The sequence below is a fragment of the Thermobia domestica genome, chromosome 1 (assembly GCF_964235325.1).
Source record: "Thermobia domestica chromosome 1, izTheDome1.hap1.1, whole genome shotgun sequence".
NCBI classification, from domain to species: Eukaryota; Metazoa; Arthropoda; class Insecta; order Zygentoma; family Lepismatidae; genus Thermobia; species Thermobia domestica.
Window position 1 is genome coordinate 322,564,649 of NC_137454.1, and position 12,607 is coordinate 322,577,255.

A 12,607-nucleotide genomic window follows, 5' to 3' on the forward strand; every position below is an offset into this window, starting at 1 on the left:
TCTTCGTTATGTTTCGTAGTCTCTGTGTGATTTCTGTTATGGTAAAATAAGGGTTGAAAAATGAGCCATACTCTTTTATTAGCTGCGCTATGTTAAAATAGGGATTGGAAAATATGCCATACTCTTTTTTTTACCTCTGCTAGGGGTTGAACTGGTACACCCCTCATAAAATCGAATGAATCTTATGTAATATCTGCTATGTTCAAATAGGAGTTGGAACGAGTACACCCCCTAAACAGTACTTATAAAAGGGAACTAGTACACCCTCTTAAAAGTGCTCATAAAAGGAAACAAATTCACCCTTAACATGGAGGACGTAAAAGATCATGAGCTGACGGGGCGTGGGTCATAGCGTATCGTGAGACAGTGGAAAATTGAGTCCTTGCTCTCAGGAGACCATGGAAAAAAAGGCGATTTTTCAGCTACCGGTGGTCAAGTGCCCACCACCTACTGCTCTGGCCCCGTGTGGCGTAGTCGCTAACACTCTTGTCTTTGGTGTGTGCGGTCCCGGGTTCGATTCCCAGTGGGCACACTCGGTGGAAAAAGTGTAACGGCTTTTTCAGGCCAGCCATTTTGAATGAGTTTTTTCCTGAGTTTCCCTCATGCACACTAGGAAAATGCCGGGGTGGTACCTAACATACAGTTTCCAAGTCGCATCCTTCCTGCCCTTTCCTCCGATAGTGTGCTCACCGAGGGACGTCACCTCATACGTGACGGGGTAAATGGCCATAGATGCCGACAACTCAGAAATCTAATCCTTAATAAAATATACTGGTTGTACCCTTTGTTAATATCGTCTGAAAGCTTATGTTTAGCACATTGTAGAAATATATGTCATAGGAAATATATTTTCTATTCATCTATTTTCATGCCTAAGACGTTAGGAAGCCAAAATATTATTTGATTTAACAAACTCTACTGCAGCGTAGCTTTCAATTCGGTCCCAGAGAACCCAAAACAAGTTGAAACATTAATGAAAGTGAGATATAAATTACGGTATTGTAAGTGAACATACAATAGAAGGTTGGTTCTAAAAATTCTGTCGTGTTGACTTACTCTTGAAGGTTAAGGAATATCACTAACGTCGTTCGGTTGTTGGGCACTACGAATTGAAGCTGATCCCCGAAGCAGTTCTGCGGAAAACAACACGAGAAGTTGCAAAGAAACTAGGCGTTGATCATTCGATTGTAGTATGGCATTTTGAGAAACTAGAAACGGTGAAAAGATGAATGAATTGACCAAGAACCAAAGAAATCGATTATTTAAATCTGCTTTACATTGCTGTTACTTATGAGCGACGAAAGCGATACATTTTTCGAACATATTCACAAAGGCATGGAAACTTAAATGTTGTACGGCGAACGACATCTCCTATCCATGTTTGAAGACTAGTCAACCTTTACCTAGGTTATGTCAAAATTCAGCATATATCAATAGATATAATAAGTCAGAGCTAATCTTAAACAATGCATACGCATCAAACCTACATTACTTGACTCATAACAGGTCAAGTAATCAAACCTATACTGCTTGAAACGTGTTTTAATACCATCCATCAACTGTAGCCATTTTCGCCGCTCCCTGTTTCTCCTGCCACCATATGTACTAGCAAGTTCTTCATGACGCAGTTCCTTTCAAGGTAATGTTCCAACCAGTTTCTCTTCCTCGTTTCTATTACACCTAAAATTGTTCTTTTTTTTTCCTACTATTTCTAACACTTTCTCATTTGTTTCCCGTTTGATCCAGCTAATTCTCTACATTCTTTACCAAAGACACATTTTCTAAAGCAGAAAGTGCTCCCTAAATACCTAAGCTCACTATTTTTAGGAGATGCACAAATTGGATACTGTTGTATCTACATGAATATTATATATGTCGATTACAGGAAACCGCTTCTCGCTATCTATTACGATATTTATTGTACTGTGATTAACGCCATAACCGGAAATGGTTGATTTGTACCGCTTTCGGTTTGAATATTACATTCATCAGGGAATTCGATTCTTAAGTATTGACTCCGTAGATCGTGGTCAAAATTGATGGTAATCCACCAAATAGTTCTTGAGACTCTGACGGGCTGACGGACAGAATCAATATTGGGCTATAGAGTTTTGATAAACTAAATTCATTAATGAGTGATTATGGAAGTAATACAAGAAAGGGAACCAAGAAACAACGCGAAAATTTGCAAACACAATATTAGCCATCGAAAATTCACATGACCTGGGTTAGAATACTATAGATAGAAACTCTACCACTGAGCCATCAATCACCTGCTTATTAGCTTTATTAATTATTATATTAATATAAATTAATGAATGCTTGCTTATGTTAATTATTGAACAATCACATTGTATACTTCGCAAAGTCAAAAATTATAAATTTGTATTTACTGTACATAAGTATGTTGAGAATGAGCGAATATTATTAGAATGGTTGTTGAGATTTCTTTACCTTTACTGCCTTTCGTCTGGTTAAAAAGTAGTTTGTAGTGCTTTGGAGCAGCTGCAGGCGGGAACACTATAATGTTTGAGAAATACTGGCGACTTTTTTGTGCATGACATAGACCTGCACGAGCCGGGCTTGGGCAGGCCGACACTGATTTATTTTAAGGTCTGGCCGGGCTGGGGCCGATAAGTTGCAATTCTTTAATATTTATTGACTTTCGTTAAACGATAATTACAATAAAGGCAAACGTTGAAGAAGTGTGCCCGTGAAAATGTTACAAAATGAAACTTTTAAAATTTATCGGGCCCGAGCCGGGCTTGGGCCAAGAATTTTAAAAAAGTTATCGGGCCGGGCCCTAGTGTGGCAATAACACCTTAATCATAAAGGAGTAAATAACTGCAGTAGCAATTCTCTACCTAAGTGATAAGACATCTCCAACTACAAGAAACTAATACGAGTTACAGTATATATTCATTATGGTGTATTTTTTATTTTAATTTTAACACCTACTAGCTAGGGATGGCCAATTCCAGAATTTTTACTTTCCGGAATCCGGAAAGTAAAATTTCCGGAATCTGGATCCCGGAAAATTTTGGCCATCCCTAGTTCTAATCTTCTTCCTGGCAATAGTACGTTTCAGAGTACCTCGCACACGTGGGATGACAAAACACAAACTCTTATGTTTTGTTATGTTCTAGTACCTGACACTCGTCATAAAATGAGTGATCTCAAATATCTGTACAAACTCACACATGGACAACTCAGGTCCGAAACGCTACTCTCAGAATTGTATTTCCGAATTCCATTAAGATGAACACGTAATACACATCTTTTTCATATGGTATGACCTAGGCTTTCGATAGTTCAACACTCACTGTTTTACAAGCTTCCTAAGTTATAGAGCTACAACGAAATGTCACACACGTCCGTAGATTTATTTAGTTCTGAACCTGTTTGTAACTTTCACTACGAAGTCACTTTAATGGATAACTTCTAGTCAGCTATTGTCAACCTTTCTTGTTACTACTTTCATATTATTATTATTATTATTATTATTATTATTATTATTATTATTATTATTATTATTATTATTATTATTATTATTATTATTATTATTATTATTATTATTATTATTATTGCTGTATGTTATCATCTCTTAGATTTGTTAGCTGTTCCAGTATAAACTGGCGTTGAAGTGTGTCTGAAATTATGTTCGTAAATAAATAGATAAATTAGAGTTGGGGGAGTTACCCATTCTCTTGGAGTAGCAGAAACCGTGTAATACTAATATACGGAAAGTGAGAGCTTCGATTACCGGCAAGAGAGCTATAGAGAACGTCATTTCACATCCACTGGATAGAGGGTGTGATGAAGATTGAGAAGGAATACTCCTACAGTAAAGGGAAACTGAAGACGATCAAACTAGAATACTTAAGCGGAGCACGACATCGAGTTTATTAATTTAAAATTCACTTTTATTTTTATTTATTTATTTTCTTCATTCTTCCGTATGGAGAATGAATAAATGGTTATTTCAACTCATTCAAGAATTTTGAGAGTCGACGTTCATGTCTCGGTTCAATCAAGGTAAGTCCATAGTAAATATGTGCGTATCTTATAGGAAGCAGCCAATCGCCGTGCTTGGTAAATACTTGCAGTAACTACAGCATCTTAGGCAGTATCTCCTACGGCATGAGAAATACTGTACCCACGAAAGAAATGATTATACTTAGTCTGCAGGAGACAAGTTAATGTGAGGCGAATAATGGAATATTTCAACAGTTTTATACCGTATTAGCAGTCTTGATAGCTTAAGAAGATATTTTTTTTGGTAAGTTTTGTTATTAGTTAACTCTCTACTGTATTACCTTAACACCCTTAGATTTATTGCTGTAAATTATCTAGGTATTAACATAATAAATGCCTTCTTAAAGGCGAGGGGCCGCGGTGGCTCAGTGGTAGAGCGTTCACCTCTGGTGCTTGGGGTCCCGGGTTCGTTCCCACCCCCCGCCATGTGAACTTAGTGTTGGACAAACACCGCGTGCGTGGGTTTTCTCGGGGTTCTCCCGTTTCCTCCCACTTTCTTCATTCCACCATTTCATTCATCACTCATCATCACCGTCTCCTTTAGCCTAACCGGCATAACCGTGGGACGTAAAACTCAAAGATTTCATTTAATTTCATATGCCTTCTTAAAGGCGTTTCCATATAGCCTGAAAGTAACTCACATTATGTTGGTACCTAACATAGTCATGTTTCTCGGCATTTCGTGTGAGAGTGATATATTAATTCCAGCCAGCCCCAAGATTTAGGAATTCGGAAGCTCATAACGACTTCGTTCATGATTTAAAGTTGTCCAAGAAGCATGTCGAACTTCTGGTGTCCAGACTAAAAGACTTGAATCTCCTTCAGAGTGATACTAAAGTGTGCACCTTTCGTAACACCAGGAACAATTTGAACGGTTTTTCTCTTAAGAAAATAATTTTATTTATTGTAAAAGTCCAGGAGCTCTTAGGAATACATTCGGCTGTGAACACAATCTTGAAGAATGGAAATTATTTATGAACTTTCTAAAAATTAGTTTTAAAGCAGTTATTTTGTAAAAAAAAAAAAAAAAAAAAAAAAAAAAAAAAAAAAAGGGCAATAAATTGTCTTCTGTGTTGTTAGGTCATGTACCTAACAAAGAAAATGTAAGAAAATCCAAACAATTCTCTTGTAGAAAATTTATTATGACAAATGCAATTGGATGGTATGTTATAACTTAAAAGTAAGTGCAGTGTTAATGGACATCTCGGATATACAGTTTCCTGTGGAAATGAACAGGTCAGTGGACGGAAATGTATGATATATCTTTTACTTGTAAACTCAAAGTTAATTCCCCCTGCAGTTCATATATAAGGTTTAGACTGGACGAAATTGGTACTGTCTTTCATTGCCTAATGGAAAAAAACCTTCGTGCAAGTGTTTCCTAAAATCAAGTAAGCCTATGGGACTTTTGTTGTTCCGCATACAAGATATTCGAAATGAAAAGCTCGAAGAAAGCATGGATGTCATTAAAATGAGTTAGTAATCTTTTTCAGGAAATTATAAAGCACCAAACTGCTTTCGTATTGTGGGTAAATTATTAAAGAAATTCGAAGATATGCGGTATAATATGTTCTCAAATTTCTTTTCTGGACTTCCACCTGTATTTTTTTTTTTTTTTTTTTTTTTAACGAAAATCTGGGAGTTGTCAATGTTGAATACGCTGATCGCTTTTACCAAGACAGCTTCTCTATGGAAAACAAAGACCCGTGTAAATAGAGTGTGAAAATTATTTGAGGTTGCTGTTCAGAAAAATGGGTTCAGGAAGGCGAAAGGAGACATAAATCTTCTCATAAAAAAAAGAAAAATTTTCAGAGACCAGTATTCGAGCTGTTGTATAAGACGCTACAGCAATACCGGTAGTGAATTAAAATGCAATACGTAGTACTAACTATACAAAGTTTAAAATATCTCTGTTTAGGTATTAGATTGAAGTAGTGACCAAGTGCATACACGTTCATTTGTCATTCCTGTTTTTATCCATTTTTTGTTTGTTTCTTGTTTGTTTGAGAGCTATCTCATGGCTAACGGTTAGCGTACGCTCCTTTTTTAGCATGGGAATCTCGGGTTCTATTCCCGGTGGAGTACATGTGGTTCGGATCCCACGTTAGAGCTGTAGATCCACTTCTTATATAGCCTTGCTGCTGAAAGGAACCCTAAACTGAAAATCAAATCAAATCTTGTTTATTTGATTTGCAATGTAATTCTAATTATTAGTAAATTTACTGAAGTGTATTTATTTATCATTACCTTGTTTATAAAAGTTGGTTAAAAAGTAATCTTCAACACAGCAGTAACGCTATTTATCTGTTTTGGACACGAGAGAAGAAATTTGGTTATTAGACGAAATTCAATTCGAGAAATTGTTTTTAAAGTGGAGAAAGGACGAGACGAGAGTATTAATAAATCCCGTGAACAACACTAGCTCACCTAATTTTAGAATTTCTGTCACTGCTTAATTCATAGTATAAGAACTATATAAATTAATAGTGTGATTATACGAACACAACGAAGAGTATTTATAGATATACAAATCACTATATACGAGGGTAAGTCGAAAATTATTTGCAACGTAGCTATAACTTTTCTCACATTATTCCTACTGACCTCTCTCCTTCTGTATTTTATTGTTATGCTGTTGTGACCATAGTATGAAAGTTTGATCCTAATTCCTCCGTTTGTCTTCCCTTTATTGCAAGTAGACCGCTCCATTAGAAGTTTGCACCAAAGAAGAACAACGAGCAATGATCCGGTTTTTGTGGTCGAAAGGTATATCAGAGGCGCAATCCATCAAAGATTTTCGGCACAATACGGGAACAGTGTCTTGCTGCAACGGAGTGCCTAGGAATTTATTGAAAAATTCAAAAGTGGTCGCACAAGTGTTACGAGAAGGAGCCGTACGAGTGACTTTATGAAACCCAAGTCTGTTGTGGATGATTTCGTACGCAAAATCATGACTAATTTCCAGACGATGTGCCACTTCATCAATAGTCACTCGTCTGTCTAACAGAACCATGTCACGTTCACTGCTCGTAGTTCCTCTTTGATGCAAACTTCTCATCGAGCGGCCATCATCCATCTGTAACAAAAGGAAGACAAATGGAGGAAGTAGAATAAAACTTTCAGAGCATGGTCACAACAACATAACAGGAAAATAAACGAGGACAGAGGTCAGTATGAACAATTTTAGCAAAATTATAGCTACAATCATAGGCGGAGCTATTGGGGGCATAGGGGGAGGCAGTGCCCCCCAACTTTTTGAAAAAAGATAAAATTGCCACCTATAAGATACTTCAATTCTTATTTGTATTTACCGTGCCCTCCAGCAGACAAAAGGTGTGTCCCTCCCAGGAGACAATTCCTAACTCCGCCCATGGATACAATGCGGATAATGTTTGACTTACTTTCGTAGTATACTTCAATAATGATTGTGGTTTACAAGTTCTTGTATCACACCCTTAACTGTACTTAAGGATCTTCTTGGACTGCCCGTGATGCGAAAGGATTCTGAAAACTTCTACATGAAACTAAGAAAAAGTCAGAACATAAATTTTAGAATAAATTTACAAAGCAAAAGGAGACGAGAAATAATTCTTCTAAAATCTAAATGGAGCAAGACCAGAAATATCTACGAGACCAGACTTGTAAACCTTACGTCTCGTCTTGTCTCGTCGATAAGACTAGACGTATCTGCAGGAACGCGCGAGATCACGTACTATGTTATAGGAGAAATTAAGTTAAAAAGACTTGTTGATTTTGATGAAAGAGGTGCAAAATAAGGTGATAAGTTGTTTCATAACTTATTAAGAACTATATTTAAAACTGAACTATATGTAATGCGATTTTCCATAGAGGAAGTGTTCGATTTCTTGCTCAGTAAGTGGAATAAAAATGTAAAGTTAATAATATTTGAAAATGAAATTATTAATATTATTTTTATTGCTGTTATTACAGGTATGATACGCCTCAGCCTGTGGCCATAGCTTTACACTACAACATAAGATATATTGGTTGTGCTTTTGCTCGAGCTATTGATGAATTAGCTATGGAAAATGCTGGTGATGAAGAGCCAGAAGATACGGATATCATGCTCTGCCTTTATGGCCCTGCTCCAGTAAATGATGTAGAACCAATATATGATATTGGTGAACCATGTACAAAGTGCCCAGATGGAACATACTGCACAATAAGACAGCCAGGTTTATGTTCAGGGTTTAAGCTCATATTGTCTAGTTCAGCAACGTTATGGTTGACAGGAATAATTTACTTATTAACGTAAAATATTCTGTTAGAGAGTTAATTCATTTGTTACCTTGTTGGTTATTTCAGTATTTGTAGTTTTGTGCAAGTTACTGATAGATCAATATATAAACTTAGCATGGAGTTGTGCAAAACTATTTTTTTCTTTTTCGTCTGTATTATGATCGTTACATATGAATGTATAAGATTAAAACCGGCGACAAGCGAAAGATACAGGATAAATTATTTTGTTCCGTGATACTAATGATGGTCATTGATAGTCACATTGGTAAAAATTAACATATTATCTATAAGGAAATTAGAACCGTTTTATCACTACAAACTTCTATCCAAGATTTAATACATATTTCAAGTTTACTTCCTTTAGCTTCTAGGGCTAAAATCATAATTTTTACAGATCTGACTTTCCTCAGGAGTCGAATCTGTATGAAAAATATTGGCAACACACAACCACCCTGGCAAACTTGCTTACAACATATCCAGGATAGTTAAAATTCCAAACGCTCTCCCACCGGAAATCGAACCCGGGACCCCGTGCACTAATGGCGTACGTGCTAGTCACCAGACCAGGGGGAAAGGCACCCATGGGACCTCTGTCAAAATTCACTGCACAGAAGTATATTCTACTTACTGTGTCTAGGAAGAACAAATTGGAATATCTTGAAAGTAACATTCTTGAACGAAAGTCTAGTCATGAAAAGCATACATTATTTTCTAGCTATTAGTCAGCACTATCACTTTTTGCTCCTTATTTCTCTCTCAAATCAATAGTAAACATAAGGAAAGGCGCACACTATTTTACTTTACTGTTATTATTCAATACAATATTTCACAATTTAGATAATGTTATAATGTTTTTGTTGTTTCTGTTCTCTATTCAACGTTTTGATCTATTCCGAACTTTAAATTAACTAATTATAAAACTGCCAGTGTGGCATTGCGCGGTGCAATCCTTAATCTATGGGATTCTAAATTCAAAGATCGTTGCTTCGAATCCTGCTATGGGATCTTTTATTAAGGCATCGTGCATTGATTCTTTGAGTTTGTGCGTAATTCATCTGTTAATTTTGGTGAAATCGCATACAACAACAACAACAACAACAATAATAATAATAATAATAATAATAATAATAATAATAATAATAATAATAATAATAATAATAATAATAATAATAATAGCTTTATTATTACTATCATTTGCAGGAAACAGCGCAATCCTCTTTATTGTCTTCTTCCTCACTCACTTAAAATTAGACTTCATATCAAACGCACATGGGGAAATAGGTCATATTTGAATGTTAGGTCTCATTCTTTATATGAACGTCTAGCAGATACTTCAGTTTCCCGATATAGCTGTACCCATGGTTGAGCAGTCCTTGTGGGAGCTCCAACAGTTATTGCTGCATGTGCTACACTGAAGTCGACTGTTACGAAAGCTAAAATGCGGTCTTTGGGATTCTCATCTGTTACCTACAACAACCTGGTTTGATTAACCTGTTATAACCAAACGATTGGAAAGAACCTGTGTGTGTGACAGATTGATATCTTCTCAACATATTGACAAAATGTCAGTCTCTATTTTAGCACTGAAGCTGCCCTTAGGCGGAAAATCACGTGGCCTTCTACTTGTTTCTGTGCCTTGTAAGTCGTAACATGGAGTTTTAAAAAGACAAACAGAAACAAGGTCAGTTGTTTAGTTCTTTGTAGAACAACGGATAAGACATTTTTGTCTTTCATACAAATCATAATTGCCAAATTGTTAAAAAAAAAACATATACAGAAGTAGGGAAGCCCACAGGAATTTTCATAGAAGAGTGAAAAAATATCTTTATCGCTCAGATGCTTTATTATCATTATTATTATTACTATTATAATTATTACATAATATTTCCTGTTAGTCTTCACAGCAATTAAGTACAAAGCTGGAGACTGATACCACAGTTAGTAGAACACTTTCTCTTTGTTAATAAAAATTGTGTTTTTGGCATTTATTAAAAACAATATGACTGTAATAGAGGCAGAAAAGAGGGGAACTTGAAAGTTAGTATTGCGACATATAAAAATAAAAAGTGTTGAACAATAACTACCTATAATTCATGGAAATGTTAAAATACGTATTGGTTACACCTTTTCAAAAGTAAAATTAATATAACTACAAAAAAAAGGCATTCATTGAAAAACGCAGGGGTTGCAAGTGCACTCTCTTAAATCCGCTTCAGAGCGTTCTGGTCTTAATTGAAATATAGCAAAAGCGTGGGAGATCCGGGTTCAATTTCTGGTGGGAACTCTGTGGTTCGGATTCCACGTTAATAAGTAGGTCCACGTCTCATATAGCCTCGCTGCTGAAAGGGACGTTACACTCAAAATCAACTCACTCAACTGAAGGAACGTTAAAAGAATGAGAAAATTTTTCAACTGTTTTGACGTATGCAATTCTACGTTAAATGAAACTACATATGTGATAATGGAAGCATCGTCAGAAATACAATATGTAATAAAGCAAACCTTTCGAGGAGGGTTTGTCTCAAGATAAATATCAAGTATACCTATCAAAAGTAGTTTAAAATGTGCGGAATACAGAAATTGTATTTTATCGTGTGTGAACTTGAGGTTTGTGGAAGCGCAAGTTCTGACCACACATATTAGCATCCATGATCATCGTAATATTGAAACCAATTCGTATTTCATAACATTCACAGATGGCGCTGTCAAGCAGTGAAACTATTAAAAACTTACTGAGTAATAATTAATGAGTAACTGTACATTTTCCGTTAAAGCTCATAAAATAAATTGCTACCCGTGTAGTGCGTGCTATTGTAATTCGTGATTTTAAAAAAATGTTTCTTTATAAAAAAGATTGAAAGGATTACAAGGGACTCGAACTGTCGCGTAGGAGGCATGTAATTTACTAACTCCCCTCGCAACCCACTTGGCCACACGGTTGGGTTAGGCTAATCTTAACCCTTATCCGGGCAAGACATTTTTGTAACGTAAACGGGCAACCGGGGCCTGTGAGGCCCAGTATATATTTTAAGTGCAGAATACACAAAATCAATGCCTATTGTCACTTACTGTTCAGACTAGTCTAGAATGTAGCCTACCGGTATATATTTTTGTCAAGTAGCGAAACTTCGTGTCACGCTTTTGTAAGCCGACCAAGCAGAAAAGCAAATCCGGTCCAGACATTTTTGTAACGTAAACGGGCAACCGGGGCTTGTCAGGCCCGGTATATATTTTAAGTGCAGAACACTCAAAATTCAATGTCTGTTGCCGCATACTGTTCCGACTAAAGGTTACAATAGTCACGTGTTCAATATATAATTATGTGACAATTTGATCTAATATTTGATAGGAATTTCACTAAAGTTATACGGGGCCTCCTAGGCCCCGGTTGCCCGGTTACGTCAGGAAAAGATTTTCAAATTTAAAAAAAAGCTTTACCAACTCTATATGTTCATGATTTTAACTTCGACGAAAGATAGAAGAATTCAGTATTTTATGTCTTCGAAATTTGTATGGTTATTGAGAAATTTTAGAAAAATGAAGCTACTGGGCCTGGGAGGCCCCGGTTGCCTGGATAAGGGTTAAATTCGCATTACCGATTAGGGTTTTCTACCGAGAATTATTGTGTTGTAACTTAATTTGGATATAAAATCCTGACTTAGTTATCATTGCAGTACTGTGTGCATTAAAATAAAAACAAAAATATTTTGAAATATCAGTTTCAAACTTCATGTCTACCTTGACTCCAAATATTTGTACTGTCATTTCTTTGTTCACTTAACGCTGGCAGAAACCGAACGTTGCTACTAATTTTTACTTTTTGCTTATACCATCTTTATTTCCCATTACTTTTTTGCAAAAAGAAAATTAATCAAATATTAGTTTCTAATTTCTTTCTCTCATGAACAATCAAAGAAAAATTATACGTAACAAAAACAATGATATTGCGGAAAAATGTAAGTTACAGTATAGTCGCCATATTTTCTGGGGACGGTTGTATCCTGGCAGACAGAAGTCATTGATCAGGTAATGGCGACTGCCTTGACACAAAACGACCCGCTCCGGAGAGTAATACTCCCGGAAGTACGTTTTTCCGTGCGCTACTCTAGACAGCTGTTTTACGCGCTATCCTAGCCAGTTGTTTTAAGTTGGTCACAAAATTTATATCATGAAGTACAAGGGGAACAAAACGACCCTATATCATTGAGTACAAGGGCATAAGTACTACAACTACTTATCTGCATAAAAATAAATAAATCACTTTTTTAAGTATTATTTTCATATTATTTTAATTTAATAAGTGTTCTAAAAT

General features: G+C 36.0%; 1 protein-coding gene across 2 annotated transcripts in view; it reads left to right on the forward strand.

The window, feature by feature from the left end:
• Window positions 1-8,415, forward strand: part of LOC145667947 (venom allergen 5-like) — a 148,748-nt gene extending 140,333 nt beyond the window's left edge. For both annotated transcript variants that reach the window (XM_081735374.1, XM_081735380.1), the window contains one exon: window positions 7,987-8,415. In XM_081735374.1, the coding sequence (XP_081591500.1) occupies window positions 7,987-8,311 (325 nt within the window). In that variant the 3' untranslated portion in view covers window positions 8,312-8,415. The remainder of the gene's footprint in view (window positions 1-7,986) is intronic.
• Window positions 8,416-12,607: the final 4,192 nt, after the last annotated feature.